Source organism: Mustela lutreola, chromosome 11, assembly GCF_030435805.1.
Source record: "Mustela lutreola isolate mMusLut2 chromosome 11, mMusLut2.pri, whole genome shotgun sequence".
Classification (NCBI taxonomy): domain Eukaryota; kingdom Metazoa; phylum Chordata; class Mammalia; order Carnivora; family Mustelidae; genus Mustela; species Mustela lutreola.
The window spans coordinates 49146145-49163715 of NC_081300.1; the positions used below are offsets into that span (position 1 = coordinate 49146145).

The window sequence follows — 17571 nt, forward strand, 5'->3', positions numbered from 1 at the left end:
ACTGAGTGGCATCTGTTTTGAAGGCCTGGAAGCCTTTTTTTATTTGCTCCCTTCCTTCTGGATAATTGTGTCAAATAAGTCATTTCAGGATGAAAAAAAAAAAAAGCCATTCATTAGAGTTTCTGTCCTTATCTGGACTGCTGGCACAGAGTCAGTGGAAATGACTTCTCTTTTGTGCCTGCTGTCTTCACTTTCCTTCTCATGCTTGGTCCTGCTTCTTTGGGAAAATATAAAATCCTACTCCAGGCCTGTTGTTTTTCCCTGATGCAGCATTTTAATTCACTGGGCAGGATGTATCCACCTGTCCTCAATTTAGTTTCTCTTTCTCAGCAAAGTTAAGGCGGGGGGGTGGTGGTGGTGGTGGTTATTAAACAGATGACCTGTAACCAACTGGAGCCAGTATTTTTTTTATTAATCGATAAAGATTTTATAGATTAAGAATGAGATATACTGGGACGCCTGGGTGGCTCAGTGGGTTAAAGCCTCTGCCTTCGGCTCAGGTCATGATCCCAGGGTCCTGGGATCGAGCCCTGCATCGGGCTCTCTGCTCGGCAGGGAACCTGCTTCCTCCTTCTCTCTCTCTGCCTGCCTCTCAGCCTACTTGTAATCTCTGCCTGTCAAATAAATAAATAAAATTAAAAAAAAAAAAAAAAGAATGAGACATACTAAAAATAAGAATTAGACGTGAATAGTTTCCCCAATCTGTTAAGTCTGCATTAAACTGTAACTGCAGTCTTCTAAGTATTATAAACCTTGTAATAGATGTCAGTGAGACCACCCTTTAAAATACATTTTACAGGGGTGCCTGGGTGGCTTAGTCATTGGGTGTCTGCCTCTGGCTCGGTCATGATCTTGGGATCCTGGGATCAAGTCCCACATCAGGACCCCTGCTTGGCGGGGCGAGGGCCTGCTTCTCCCTCTTCTTCTGCTTGCATTCCCTCTCTCACTGTGTCTCTCTGTGTCAAATAAATGAATAAAATCTTTTTTTAAAAGATTTTTTTAAAAGATTTTTTTTAAAAAAAGATTTTATTCATTTATTTGAGAGAGAATGAGTGAGAGAGAGCGTGAAAGAGGAGAAGGTCAGAGGGAGAATCGGACTCCCCAAGGAGCTGGGAGCCCGATGCAGGACTCGATCCTGGAAGTTCAGGATCATGACCTGAGCTGAAGGCAGTCGCTCAACCAACGGAGCCACCCAGGCACCCAAATGAATAAAATCTTTTAAAGAATAAAAAAATAAAAATGTGTTTTACAGGGGCTCCTGGGTGGCTCAGTGGGTTAAGCCGCTGCCTTCGGCCCAGGTCATGATCTCAGGGTCCAGGGATCGAGTCCTGCATCGGGCTCTCTGCTCAGCGGGGAGCCTGCTTCCTCCTCTCTCTCTCTGCCTGCCTCTCTGCCTACTTGTGATCTCTCTCTGTCAAATAAATAAATAAAATCTTTAAAAAAATGTGTTTTACAAAGCTCTGAATGATGTTACTTGAAAGAAACAGGGTATTCCAAGAATCACAAATTGTACTGAATCCTTTCGTCTTTTGGGAAAATGTCCCTTCTCCCACAAAAACAAAAAAAAACAAAAAACCCCTCCTCCCAAAGTCCTACCCTCCCAGGTCCCCTCACCCACAGCTCTCCCTGTCCTCTCCCCGCTGTCCTGCTGTCCTTGCTTCTCACCAGCCAAATGCTCGGCTCCCTGGAAGGTCACCAAAGACGCCTGAGGCCAAAAATCCAGCGGCCTGTACCTGTCAGTCCTTGGCCACAGCCCTCTTGGCAGTTCTGTTCATTACCTTCCTCAATGATTTTATCCACACCAGCTGCTTCAGTGTCCACTGAAACTCTTGACGAAATATTCCAAATCTACATCAAAAATCCCCAGTAGAGGGGTGCCTGGGTGGCTCAGTGGATTAAAGCCTCTGCCTTCAGCTCAGGTCATGATCCCAGGGTCCTGGGATCGAGCCCCGCATCGGGCTCTCTGCTCAGTGGCGAGCCTGCTTCTCTCCTCTCACTCTGCCTGCCCCTCTGCCTACTTGTGATCTCTGTCTGTCAAATAAATAAATAAATAAATAATCTTTTTTTTTTTTTTTTTTTTTAAAGATTTTATTTATTTATTTGACAGAGAGAGATCACAGGTAGGCAGAGAGGCAGGCAGAGAGAGAGGAGGAAACAGGCTCCCCGCTGAGCAGAGAGCCCGATGCGGGACTCGATCCCAGGACTCTGAGACCACGACCCGAGCCGAAGGCAGCGGCCTAACCCACTGAGCCACCCAGGCGCCCAATAAATAAATAATCTTAAAAAAAAAAAAAAAAAATCCCCAGTAGAAACTCTAAATTTGCATTTACATCCATGCACTCCTCAGCTTTAATTCATTCAAAGACCACCTCCTTTGCCCTCCACAGATCACTCTTCCCCTTGAACGTGGTTCCAACTAAAGGCATCACCTCAAAGAGATCTCCGACTGTTCCCTCTTCCCCAATTAAAAAATCCTCGAAAATTCGCCGTTTCTCCCATTCTTTTTCTGGCTAGGACCATGATTTATGTATTTGTTAATTTGAATCTGAATTATCAGAAAAGCCAGATGACTGCTCTCCCCATGTTTAATTACTTTGACTTAACCTCTACCCTGAATGATCTGCTTTAAAAGGCAGCCTCTCAGTATCTCGATATCTCGTAGAACTGAACATATGCTTTCAGTCCCACATAGACACCCAACAAGAATACATACCTGGGTCTAAAATTTACATTACTAGAATGTTAAATAATGTCAGTACTTGAAATAAATGAATGGGATGGATAAGTGAATTGTGGTGGTCACCCAGTGTAATCTTTTATGACTCATGAAAAATAGAGAAAAATCTCACATGCTGAGCAAAAGAAACGACATACAAAAGAGTGCATATTGCATGATTCCATTTATATCAAGTTCAAACCTGGGCAAACGAAACCTCTGGGGTAAGAGGCCGTTTTCCAGGCTAGTGGTAATGTTCTTTTTCTTCATTTCGGTGCTGGTTCTGCAGGTGCTTTCAGTTTATGAAAATTCATTAAGTTGCACATTCACCATGTTAGTATGAAAATGAAATATGCATATTCTGATAATATAATTGACTCTTGAACAACATCAAGTTTGAACTGCATGGGTCCAACTTACATAAGGGGCTTTTGGGGCTTGTTTGTTTTGTTTTGTTGCTTTTATTTCTTGCTTTTTTTCTGCAAAAAGCTTTATTGTTTTCATTTGGTGCAGGGCTTGGGAGAGGGCTCTAGGGTGGTTAAAAAGCTGCCTAGTGGCTGCAGGAAGAGGCTCAGGCAGAAGCCCAGACACCCAGGGGGGAGCACATGGGCCCCTCAAGGGACCAACTTCTTGATGAGTTTCACCTCCTCATCTAGGAAGTGGTTCTCCAGGAAGCCACAGAGATGGGAGTTTGTGTGGGCAGAACCCAGAGCAGGCAGATCCAGAAGGCTCTGGTTCAGATTCTTCTCTAGCACCATGGGTTTACACTCATCTTGAGAGGGCTTCCGCAAGTCCTGAAGAGTGAATGGCTGCTGGGCTGATCTTGTATCTTCAATAGAACCTCAGCCCTTTAGAGCCACTTGGCTGAGGTTGGGACAGAAGCCCAGGGAGAGACAGGCATTGGAGCCCTGTGTATGCAAGTTGACCAGGCAGGTGAGGGCGGCCTCCACCTTGATGGAGTCATTTGGACAAATCCAGGAGCTTGTGGTTGATTGGCAATAAGGACCTAAGCTCAAAAACTGGTGATGTCTAGTCCTGGAGCCAGAGGATGGCTGAGAAGATGGTTCTGAGGTTACAACTGGAAAAGAGGTTGGAGGGTGGTTGGAAGCTCAGAGAAGAGGTATCCCTGGGTCTGTTCCATCCAAACACTGTTGAAGCAAGAGACAGATCTGCAGAAACCATCAGTCGCTCTGCCTCTGTGTAGATTTTTTACAGTCCAGTACATTAAATGTATTTTCTTTTTCTTATGATTTCCCTAACCCTTTCTTTTCTCTAGCTTACTTTATTGTAAGAACACGGTATATAATTATATAATATACAAAATAGATGGTAATCAACTTTTTATGTTCTTGGCAAGGCTTTCAGTCAACAGTAGGCTATTAGCTAAGTTTTGCGGGAGACAACGTTATATGCAAATTTTCAACTGTGCAGGCGTGGGTGCTTCTGACCCCTGTGTTCAAGGCTCAACTGTGTTTTTAATAATACTATGCCCTTTTGAAAAAATTGTTAATGCCTATGTAATGAGTGTAAACTTTGTCAGCCTGGCACTTTAAGCCTCTATCTATATATTTCCAAGTTTCTTTTCATCCCGGACTTAGTGTTCTCTGAAAAATCTCTGTTTCCTTTTCTATGGTCTGCTGCCAGGAGTGCCCGAGCCCAGTCCTTCTGCTCTTGCAATGCCCGTCCGCAGTGCTCTCTCCCTGTTGCCTTCCCCAGTGCTCTCAAATGGGTGGGACTTCTCCCTCCTTTCAACCCCCAGAGCATTTTGATTTTTTAAAATTTTCTTATTCTACTCGTTGTTTTGTTTTTACTAATAAAAACTACATATTCAAGGTGTACAACTTGATTTTTTAAAAAATTGAGATGCACTTGACATGTAACATTGCATTAGTTTTCAGGTGTATAGCATAAGAATTCTATTTATGTATAGGGCTATCTTGGAGATTTGACCGTTTGGTTCCAGACCACCACAATAAAGCTCGTGGTCAATAAAATGAGTCAAATGAATTGTTTGGTTTCCCAGTACATACAAAATTTATGTTTACACTATATTGTAGTCTATTAGGTATACAGTAGCATTATGTTAAAAAATCAATGTGCATATCTTAAATTAAAAGATACCTTATTGCTTAAAAATTCTAACCATCATCTTAACTTTTAGCAATCATAATCTTTTTGTGGGTCGAGGGTCTTGTCTTGATGTTGATGGTGGCTGACTGACTGGGGTGGTTGTTGAAGGCGGGGTGGCTGTGGATATTTCTTAAAACAAGACAACCGTGAAGTTTCCCACATCAATGGACTCTTCTCTTCATGAATGATTGCTCTGTGGTGTGTGATACTGTTTGATAGCATTTTACCCACAGAACTTCTTTCAAAATTATAGTCAATCCTCTCAAACTCTGCCACTGTTTTCCCAACTAAGTTCATGTAATACTCTAAATTCTTTGTTATTCATTAATTCATTTCAACAATCTCCACAGCATCTTCACCAGGAGTAGATTCCATCTCAAGAAACTACTTTCTGTGCTCATCCACAAGAAGCAACTCCTCATCCATTCAAGCTTTATCATGGGCTTGCAACAATTCAGTCACATCCTCATGCTCCACTTCTAATTCTACTTCTCTTGCTATTCCCACCACACCTGCAGGGACTTCCTCCACTGAAGTCTGTAATTCTTCAAAGTCATCCATGACTTTGGAATCAACTTCTTCCCAACTCCTGATAATATTGATATTTTGACCTCTTCCTATGAATCATGAATGTCTCAATCACCTAGAATGGTGAATTCTTTCCAGAAGGTTTTCAACTAACTTTGTCCAGATCCATCAGAGGAACCACTATCTATTGCTACTATAGCTTTACAAAATGTATTTTCTTAAACCACAGGACTTGAAAAATTGAAGTTACTCCTTGATCCATGGACTGTAGAATGGATGCTGTGTTAGCAGGCATGGAAACCACACTCAGCTCATTGTGCATCTCCATCAGAGCTCTTGAGTGACCAAGTGCATTGTCAATGAGCTGTGCTATTTAGTTCACATTCTTACATGGATGTGGCATTATGCCGCAATGCTAAATCTACTAACGTGTTTACAATAGTAACATCAAAGATCAATGATCATAGATCACCATAATAAATATAATAATGAAAAAGTTTAAAATATTGTGAGAATTACCAAAATGTAACACAAAGACATGAAATAAGCAAATGCTGTTGGAAAAATGGTGCCAACAGACTTGCTTGATGCAGGGTTGCCACAAATCTTTCATCTGTAAAAAATGAAATATCTGCGAAGTGCAATAAAGCAAAACATAATAAAATGAGGTATGCCTTCATATATATTGTAAAATGATCATCAGAATAAGTCTCTCAGCCCATATATTATAATTTTTTTTCTGGTGATGTGTACTTGTAAGATCTACTCTTGTAGTCACTTTCAAATATGCCATACAATATTAACTGTATCTCCAGGAATTACTTATTTTATAACTGGAAGTTTGTACCTTTTGACCCCTTTCAGCCTTTTACCCATCCCACTCCTGCCTCTGGTAACCACCAAACTATTTTCTCTATGTATATCTTATTCTACTTTTATAACAGTGACCTTCATATGTACTTTGCTTTCTCCCTTAAGCAGTTAGTTCTCTCTGTGTGTTCTTGGAAAGGTCTAACACAAGCCCACAAGTGCTCAGTATTTTTTGAATTGAATTACTCTGCTTTTCTCAATTTTTCCTTTTTGAGGACATTGACCTCAAGATAATAAAAGGAGGCTAATAGTTAGGAGTTTCTTATCTAATGTGTGAGGATGTTGTTATAAATTAGATTCAAAGTTTCTATCTTTCTTCTATGCTGATCTCAATTTCATAGTGATGACTTTTTAAAAACCTTAATTACAGTATAATAACTCTCTACCCCTCAGTTATTTTAATTCAATCCTAGGTATCAATCTTTGATTCATAAATACTTCACTAGATGCCTCTCAAATAAGAACCCCTTAAAAAATATAACCATAGTACCATTATTGTGCCTTAAAAAGCAACCATAATCATAGCAATGACTTCTTTTAAAAAAATTTTATTTATTTATTTTAGAAAGAGAGAGAGGGAGACAGAGTGAGCAGGAGTGGGGGGAGGGGCAGAGGGAGAAGGAAGGATAATCTCAAGCAGACTCCATGCTGAGTGTGGAGACTGATATGGGGCTCCCTCTCACGACTCTGATATCATGACCTGAGAATCAAGAGTTGGATGCTCAACTGACTGAACCATCCAGGCACAGAGGAATGACTCTTAAGGAAAGTTATTTTGAGCCTATTTCCCTATTATTTTATGTCAGGAGAAGGGAAAGTGCCAAAGCTGTGAGTTTTTCCTATCACTGGTGTGATCCCTTCTGGAAAAGATGACACCAACAAGGTTAATTAGGATAGTTCTCTCCCCCCCCCCCCAGTAATATATTAAAACTTAACATTTAATGGGAAAACTGTTGGCTTAAAAAACAGTTTTTTCCTTCACAAGTTTTATTGGCAATCCCATTCCATGTCAGGGCAACTACTTGGGTAGCCTACAGGTGTACCCGACACTTGAGAGGCAAAAGAACTGAGCCAGTCTCTTACTCTCACCTGTAATTTGACATCCAACTGATGAAGGTGGCATAGAGAAGATACTAACAAAGTGAGAGCTCAAAGCAATTTCTATGTGATAGTGAACACACTTGAATTCTCACAAGGGAGGCATGTTTGATGCCACCATGATTCAGTCACCTGAGCTTGCTTGACTACAAAGGACAAACCAATACTCAAAAATAAGAGCTACAAGTCAGGGAAAAGTTACGTACTTCATAACAGAATGAAATGAGTTGATAAATGAGTAAATGTTATTATTTTTTTAAAAGATTTTATTTATTTGTGTGTGAGAGAGAACAGCGGGGGAGCAGCAGGCAGAGGGAGAGGGAGAAGCAGGCTCCCTACTGGGCAGGGATTCCCCATGTGGAGTTCCATCCCAGGGCCCTGAGAACATGATGCTTAACCAACTGAGCCACCCAGGTGCCCCTAAATGTTATTCTTGCATCTGGCATCTTTTACTTAAACATGTTTATTTAAAAATACGCATAATGTTCAATATTTTAAAACAAAGAATCCATTGCTTAATGGCTAATTTTCATCATTTTTTATGAAACACATTTCTTTTCTTTGATAGTATATTTATCATGCACTATATAGGTCACAGAAAATATCTTCCATGTGTTAGGGACTGGAGCCAAAAAAACATAGAGTCTTGAATATGTACAACTTTGAGATGGTTGCTCTAAAAACATTAAGTGTGACTACTGAGTAATTTAAAATAACAGTATCATAATCCTGTTTCAACCATAAGACTAAGAACTGGTTATAAGAAAAAAAATCCAGGGGCACCTGAATGGCTCAATGGGTTAAGCCTCTGCCTTCGGCCCAAGTCATGATCCCAGGGTCCTGGGATCGAGCCCCGCATCAGGCTCTCTGCTCAGCGGGGAGCCTGCTTCCCACCCCCTTTCTGCCTGCTGCTCTGCCCACTTGTGATCTCTCTCTCTCTGTCAAATAAATACAGTCTTTTTTAAAAAATCCGGTTGCTGGGGAACATAAGCGTAATTTACAGTCACAGATCAGTAAGACTGAAACATGACAGAAGAGCTATTCAAAAGGACAACAAAATTTCCAAATTTCAGATTGAAATTCATCATTTATTTTATTTTTTTACATGTTTTATTTATTTATTTGAGAGAAAGAGAGAGAGCATGAACAGGGAGGGAGCTTGATCCCAGGACCCTGGGATCACAACCTGAGCCAAAGGCAGATGCTCAACTGACTGAGCCACCAAGGTGCCACTGAAATTATTGGTGACTATATAAGACAGTATCACATTTTGGGGGTGGAACTATAGAGGATGGATAATTCTGTATCTGCATGATAACCTAAAAAAAAGAACATAATCAGATTGATACAGGACACTAATCACTAGTCTTTACACTTATAATAATTGTAACTATACGGAACTTTTAGGAGATAAATGTTAGATTTTTGAAGTCTCGTGTTATTTTACAGAACCATGACAATATTTTATCACAAGATTCTGCTCCCTGGGGAACTGAGGCTCAGTTCCCCAGGGAGAACTGGGGCTGTGCCTCAGAGAGCAGAACAGAGACTCACCATGCTGTCCAGCTGTATCCAGTGAACTTCATTGCTGGAGCTGATTCGAGACTGTTGGGTCTGTAGTGTGTACGGGAAGGAGCTAACCTGGAGTACCAGCAGATTGAAAGCTTCCAGAACTTCTCTGCAGTTAATGACTCTATCAGCCAATCCATGACTGGGTTCGCCATGTGACAAAGAGCCCGAAATGACACTGGAGAAATATTGAAAGTCATGTTAATACCTCCTAATTGAAGGGACTAGATACAGAAGCAGACATCAAAGTGGAGCTAATGTTTTCATTTCTGTTTTTCTAGTTCTTTTTAATTGGGAGCAGGATTAGAGGCAACCAAGGTTTAATTCCAAAGAGCAATAATTACACTCCTTTTTACCACTTTCAGACAGATCTCAGATATTTTTTTTCCTGTTTCAGTCTGCCTCTGTTATACCTCAAAGTGTAACTCAGTTCTACAGGTCAAGGATACATAAATCTATAGCTAAGATGGATCACTTTGGTCTGAAAGCTCATCTGAACGAGGCTTCTCCATCAAATCAGGATGCTCATACAGAAATGACTGGTACCCCAGAGAAGCCCCCAAACTGGGAGGGATCCCCTCTGTGTTAACGTCACTCTCTTTCCTCCCTTGAGCATGTTAGACTATGGGGAGGCTACAGAGGGGCCACTTAACCCCTATGACCAAAATTTTTACATCTGAATCATTTTCAGTTCTGTTCAGTTTGGATGTACTAGGTTGCTATGCAGCCTCAAACCCCCCCTCCTTTTTTTTTTTTTTTTTTTGGTTAAAGAAATAATCTCAGTGCTCTGGGGAATTAAATATAGAGTGATCCAATATACATCCTCAGAGTTATTACCCCAAACGTTCAAAGATGAGGTACATCAGGTGACTGAGCTATTTTTGCTCATAGAAGACTAGGAGAAACTGGACAGCATCTGGGCAACCTTCCTTCCTCTCTCCCTCCCTCCCTTCTTTTTTCTTTTACTTTTCTTACTTTCTTCCTATTTCTCACTCCTTCCTTTCCTCCCCCTGCCCCCTCCCTCCCTTCCTCTTTCTCTTTTTTCTTTCCTACCTTCCTTCCTCCATCCCCCCCTCACTTTTTTTTCTTTCCTTCCTGCTTTCTAAATGCTATGCAAGATCTTATTTATGCCTGCGTATGGCTTTAGAGTTCAGATTGCAGAATTCCAAACACATTCTGGCTTCTGAACAAGTGCTTTTGCAATTCTGATATTTCTACAATAGACCCCAAATCTTTCATATGCTTAACCTCAGCGTGTCCAAAGAAAGGAAAACCTATGAACACTCGATGAGGCCCGAACTTGCCTTTTTAATCCACAAGATGAAAGATACACCCTAACAGATAATTACGGTAATTTGGTCTGGAAGCAAAACTGGCTCCATCCTGCCACATTTACTATTCTTTCACTGTAAACCCACCTGAGGAATAGGATATTCTCTTGTTTAAACTGGTAAATTGGGGAAAGTTTCAGATTTGCTCTAATATCTTTTTTTTTTAATTTTTAGAGTTTGTTTGTTTATTTATTTATTTCTTTAAAGTAATCTTTATACTCAACATGGGGCTCACACTCATAAAGGCAAGATCAAGAATCATATGCTTTTCCGACAGCAGGCACCCCTGCTCTCAGATCTTTACGTGGCATCTTTACTACTGTTCAAGGTATCCAGGTAGAGAGAAAGGCAAGGAAGAGGAGCAACAGGAGAAGAGGAGAGAAGAGAAGAGGAAGGCAGGGGAAGGGGAAAAGGACTGGGAAGGAAGAAGGCTGGAGAAAGGAAAGCACATGGCCCTTCTGGGAGGTCATGAACATCAACCCTCCTGCTGTTGCCCTTTCTCTGAGACAGCTGAGTTCTACAATACCCTGAAGACACCTTTAACGGGTTGGTTTCTTTCTTTCTTTCTTTCTTTCTTTCTTTCTTTCTTTCTCTCCCTCTCTCTCTCTCTCCCTTCCTTTCTTCCTCCCTCCCTCCCTCTCTACCTCCTTCTGTCCTTTCTTTCTTAAAAGATACATTTTTTTAAAAAATTTGAGAGAGAGAGAAGGAGCCCATGAGGAGGGGGAGGGTCAGAGATAGAGGGAGAGATAGAAACTTAAGCAGACTCTCCACTGAGCAGCAAGTAGCTCAAGGCCAAGACCAGGCTCAACCTCAGGATCGTAAGTTCATGACCCTGAAATCATGGCCCTGAGATCACGATCTGAGCTGAAACCATGAGCTGGCCATTTGACTGACTGCGCCACCCAAGTCCCCTTTAACAGGGATTTCTAAATTCACTCACAATATAGTTAAAATGAAATTAACACTAAATTGGTTGGGAAAGTTGAGAGCACAGGGAAGGAATGGGAATAAGTTACCAGTAAGAAGATGTCAAGTGTTAGGGTCTCTGGGATTTTTGAGAATTTATGAAAAAACCATTGCTGTGCTAGAAGAAAAGCTATATTTGCTCACTCTGAAGCAATCACCTCGTTAGTTCCACATGGGAGTTGTCATGAACCAGCACAAACAGTGTGTACGGGTTCTGTTTTACCCTTCTCATAAAAACTTCAAACTTGGTTTGAATCTCATTGTCTAGACGAACAACATATTTCTCTGCTCTCTGATAAGCCGTCCCATTTTCCTCCAGACCCAAGTCTACAAGGACACCTGCCAAGAAGAAAAAAGGTGTTTATCTTTTCACACATACATATATATATACATGAAATAAACTGAAGTTCAGTGTCGACTGATATACCAGGTAGTAGCTGTATGTATCGGTTTTTACAGAGCAGATACTTCTCTTGTATATTCCCCACCAGAAAGTTGATGAGGAAATATCAGATTTCTTTTTCCTTAGGCCCCCCTCCCCACCCCACCTCCTACACCTCACACAAAGGGCAACAGGGAACGAACAACTTCATACACTAAGTAGAAGCGGTCGAATGTATGAAGGCTATGACTAATTAAATTCTATTTGTATTGAAATGTTACTACTGACAGTTACCATAGGCACCTCAGAGCTATAGCTCTTGAACAGATTAATATAATCACATAAGCCTTCTTTACTCCCAAATTTAGCAACAAAACATATATAAGAGAAAGGAAAATAACATAAGATGTCCAAATATACCATAAGTAGACTAGGAGTTTTTTAGGTAATATTTTACTCATTTTATACAGTGAAAGTTTTGCATAATATCTAGAGGATGGGCAGTCCTCAATGAATGTTGGAGTATGTCCCAAATTAACAAAATGAACAGAATAACCCAAGATTACTATATTCTCAGAATATTAGAAATGGAAACTTCTGTATTGTATCATTATCTCTGTCTAGAATATAACTACTTCTATATTCAAACATCTAAAAAGTTTGAGGCACAGGAAGGTGTTGTTGGGATAATCAGTTAAAACACAAAATCCCCCTTCCAAATGAAGAGACAAAATGATAAATGTGTGAGGTGAAGGATGTGTCAACTAACTGTATTGTATAAACATTTTACAATATAAAGAAGTGTCAAGTCCTCAAGGTGTACACTGTATACCTTAAACTTACACAATGTTATATGGCAATTATATCTCAATGAAGCTAGAGGAAAAAAACCCAAACCAAGGGCAACCTCCTCTTCCAGACCTTTAGCTGCATGGGGGGGGGAAGGACTAACCACCCCCTCTCTTGAAATGACAGCCTTGTGACTCAAGCTCACAGCTCTTCAAGAAGGAGAAGGAACTAGAAGGTTAATTTTGGGGTTAGATGTGTTATGGAGGCCTTGAGAATCAGCCTGGGCTCCCAAAGCTAGAGGATATCTATTCAGCATCAAATATCTGCAAAATCCCCACGAGCCACAACTATGTGAAAAAAAAAAATTAAAAAGAAACAAGTTAATTTAAAAGACTTTTATAGAGTGATGTTGACTTAGTTTTATCTAGCTTTTCTTTTCAGATAAAATCAGCTCAATAAAAACTATATGCAATTAACATCTAGACAATGTAATAGTAATAATTCTAAGTGGTATAAAAGAAAACAGGAAGAATGTTTTACCATACGGAAAAGTCATTATATAAGAAAGTGAACAGAAAGATCATTTTGCTTTCAACCATTTTTCATGAGATTTTACCCAGACATTGTTTTCAGTTTCCACCCAAATGTAGCAAATGTTACTGTGACTATACCTGAAACCAGTCACCCATGTAATGTGGCAGGTATCCTGATTTTTCTGAAAGTGGATTGCCTGTAAAATTCATTCAACATTCCATAGTGGTTTACTGATCATATCAGGCACCATGTGAGGTATTGTGCTAGTCATCGAGATGCACAGGAAAGCAGGACAGAGGTCTTAACCTCATGGAGCTTATGATGGAGAAGACGGATAATTTTGACAAGTGTCACAATGAAAGACGAGGACATACTATGGGAGGAGGTGATAGAGGAAGTAAGCAGAGAAAGAGAGAACCGACTTAATCTCTGCATGTTTCTGTTTCCTTAATCTGTATAATAGGGAGAAGAGTGCCAGTTGAAAATAAGTCTATGTTTCCTAAGTTTATCCCTAGGGAATAAGCAGTGCAAGTTAACAGAAACTTACTAGAAAAGACCATAAGTAATTCATAAAGAATAAAAATATTTCTTATGGATGATTAAGAGTTGACTACATTTCAGAACAAATGCATAAAGACCTTTGACAGGTCAATTTCACACATGCCCTAATGGAAAGACAAAGTTCCATGACTCTAAGAGGTTGTTCTCTTAGATATGACATGTGACTGTGTGGCCATCTGGCCCTGCAGGGGTGAATTTGGGTGGGGAGCAGGCATATCATAGATACTTGACATTTTAATTTTAATTTCTAACTGGGCATTTTTAGTAGGTCATCCTTACCTTTAAAGTTTGTTTTAGACTTGCTTTTATTTTTAAGTATTGTTTCTTTCCTGGTTATGAAAGTGAAAGATACTCATCTTGGAAAAACTGGAAAGTATAGAGATATATTAAAAAGAAAAATTTATCCAGGGACGCCTGGGTGGCTCAGTTGGTTAAGCAGCTGCCTTCGGCTCGGGTCATGATCCCAGCGTCCTCGGATCGAGTCCCACATCGGGCTCCTTGCTCCGCAGGGAGCCTGCTTCTCCCTCTGACTCTGCCTTCCACTCTGTCTGCCTATGCTCGCTCTCGCTCTCTCTGACAAATAAATAAATAAAATATTTAAAAAGAAAAGAAAAGAAAAGAAAAATTTATCCATAATTTTTTAACTCAAAATAAGCTACTGTGAACATTTCCGTGCATTCCTTCGTGTGTCTTTTCCTATGCATATCGTGCTACCTAACATGTATTTCCTACCTAATTTTATTTCCTGATATTTTTCACTTGTAACTATAAAATAAGAAACAAATGATCATTGTTTATTAATAATATGTCTGTGTAGAAAATGCAAAACAATCCACATATAAATAAAGAATAAGAATTTGGTTAAGTTGGGGTGCCTGGGTGGTTCAGTGGGTTAAGCCTCTGCCCCTGCTCCAGTCAAAATCTCAGGGTCCTGGGATTGAGCCTGAGCCCCGCATCAGGCTCTCTGCTCAGCAGGGAGCCTGCTCCCCGCCCCCCGCCTGCCTCTCTGCCTACTTGTGATCTCTGTCAAATAAATGAATAAAATCTTAAAAAAAAAAAAAGAATTTGGTTAAGTTAATAGAGTCAATATCAATTTATAAAAATCGACTACATTTCTATACACTAGCTGTAAGCAATTAAGAAGTATATATGTTTTTAAAAAATATTTGCAATAACATAAAAATATTAAGTATCTAGGAATAAAGGTGTATAAGATCTCTATAAAGAAAATGATGAAACTATTAAGGACATTAAAGAAGACCTAAACAGAACTATATCATAGAACCAAACAAATGTCTATCATTAGTAAACTGATTGTTTAAAAATGTGTAATATATTCTTGTAATAGAATATTAAAAAGCAATAAAATGAATGAATTACAGTTACACATAACAACAGGATCAATCTCGGGGATGTAATGTTGACTGTAGAAAGTAAATTACGGACACATGCATAGATTTCATTTACAAAAGTTCTAAAGGTTGTGAAATTTAGCAATATATTGTTTAGGAGTTATTGTGTTTATATATTAATATAGTTATTATAATATAAATTAATATATAATGTTTAGGAGTTAGTAAAACTATAAATAAAACAAGGGAATAATAAACAGAAAATCCAGAATAATGGTTACCTTTGAAAGAAGAAAAACATTGACATCAGGAAGGAAAACAAGACTCCAGTATTCCTTATTTTAATGGGTATTTAAATGTTCACTATATTGTGATTTATAATATCTTCTATAAATTTTATAAATTTGATTTATTCACTATTTAAAATTTCTTAAAAGAATGCAAATATCCATCCATGTTTTAGAAACTACTTGAAAACATTAATAACTATATTGAATTCTATTTGATGACATATCATCAATGAAAAGTGACTATTTCCCTTTCATTTTCTATTTTGAATATTATAGAAAAGACCAGGGTAATGCCCTTCAATTAGATTCATCAGTTGTTAATATTTTGTTGCATTTGCTTTTTCTCTTTATTACTTTTTATTTATCATCATTATTGCTGGATAATTTGGTAGTAACAATCACAATATTCACCTCTAAATACTGTAGTAGGTATTTAATAAAAGCAAAGGCAGTTTCCTATATAATAACTTCATTATCTCCTAGGAATTAAACAAACACTGATATAATGTTCTCTAATACCAACCCCCATTTGAGTTTCACCAATTCAAATGTCCCAAGGCTGTGTTTTTTCTTTTTCTTTTTAGATCTAGGGTCTAATCAAGAATTAAGCATTGCACTTGGTTGCCATGTTTCTTTATTCATAATTAAAAGATCTCCCCTGCTATATTTTTCTTTTTGGTCTTTTCACTGTTTTTTTTTTTTTTTTTTTAAATGCAATTATTTGTTTTGTAAAATGCCATATAATCTGAATTTGTTTGGGAGCATCCTTGTGATCAGATTCAAGTTAAATATTTTTGGCAAGGACACCTCATAGGTGACATTGTATACTTCTCTTTGCTCATAATGTCAATCTGTCTTATAACTGGATAGGGCAGTTTGATTACTTGGTTATGGTATTGCCTGCTGCCAAATCTCTCCATTGTAAAGATACATTTTCCCTGGTGTAATTTTTAATATGTAGGATGACATGTGGGGAGGAGGGACAGAGGGAGAGAGAGATAATCCTCAAACAGACTCCCCATTGAGCCTTGGAGTCCCAGGTGTGGCTTGATTCCAAGACCCTGAGATCATGACCTGAGCCCAAATCAAGAGTCAGATCCTCTTGATTTTGTTTGGTTGAAGTCACCCGAGTACCTCTATGTAATATTTTAGTATTTCTTGATACTTGTCATAATCAGTAATACATTGGTAATGCAAAATAAAGATTTTCTAAATCCTATATATTTTCCTACATTTATTAGCTGGTACTCTTGTAAAGAAGGGTTTGCTCCCAACCCCTCACATCTCCTATCCCTTTGGTTTTTTTTTTTAGTATTACCTGTGGACTTATGGATTTAAAAAAGATTTCAATAGGTTACAATCCATTAGGATCATTCATTTTGATACTCAGAATTACCAAATTTGGCTCGTAAAAGTCCCTTTAAGCAGGCTGTTATGTCCTTTTGAAATGCCTGCATCGATCTTGGAGTACCTTCTCACTTTCTGATACAACAAGATTCCAGACTGTTCCCACCTCAGAGCTGAGACAGTGGAGATTGGTATTTATAAGGCAAGATCTATCTAGATGCTAAGTGTACATACTGATACTGAGATGTCACTATTTTTTTTTTTAAAGTTTGTATTTATTTATTTGTCAGAGAGAGAGCACAAGCAGGGGTAGCAATAGGCAGAGGGAGAAGTGGGCAAGGAGCCTGGTGTAGGACTCGATCCCAGGACCCTGGGGTCATGAACTGAGCCAAAGGCAGAGGCTTACCAACGAACCATCCAGGTGTCCCTGAAATGTTACTATTTTTAAGACATTTTAGTGCACAGACGTAGGAAACATTTTAAATTTTTTTTCAAATTATGAGTTCATACTTACATCCAATTTAAATCTAAAAAGAATATTTCTTTTCCCCATTCCACATTTAAGGATCCCTTCTTTCATGTGAGAACCCTGGTGTTTGGCAACATTAAAATATTTACTCATTTGCTCTACCCTGTGATATACAAGAAATAGTTTTAAAATGATCAATACCACTCTCAACAATATATAGATGAAAATTTTAAATTCATTTTCAAGTTTTTTGTGCTCTTAGGATAGATCACATTGAGAGTTTACAATGAGAAAACTGTTAAAAATACTTGAATTAATTCTTCTTGGTGTACGGTTATGTTATTAATTTGATATGCAGTAAAGTTCATTTATTTTTGTTTGCTTTCCATATTAATTTTTCCCACTTTAATTTTTAATTCATAATTCATTTATAAGGATTGAAAGTTAAAACTCTATAAAAAGTTATACTCATCTCATCCTCTATATCTCTTCTATCTAATATAGATAAATATTTCATTAGCTTGTGATTTAGCCTTCATGTTTTGTTTTGTTTTTTCAAAAACATGCACAGTGGCATGGGAATCTAAAAACGGCCAGAAGCACCAAGAAAAAGGTGGTCTGAGAAAGGTCTCTTCCTGT

General features: G+C 38.8%; 1 protein-coding gene across 9 annotated transcripts in view; it reads right to left on the reverse strand.

Moving 5' to 3' along the window:
* Positions 1-17571, reverse strand: part of GREB1L (GREB1 like retinoic acid receptor coactivator) — a 272164-nt gene that overhangs the window by 41525 nt on the left and 213068 nt on the right. For all 9 annotated transcript variants that reach the window (XM_059138916.1, XM_059138915.1, XM_059138914.1 and 6 more), the window contains 2 exons: positions 11367-11547; positions 8897-9089 (listed from right to left, as the gene is read on the reverse strand). In XM_059138916.1, the coding sequence (XP_058994899.1) occupies positions 8897-9089; positions 11367-11547 (374 nt within the window). The remainder of the gene's footprint in view (positions 1-8896; positions 9090-11366; positions 11548-17571) is intronic.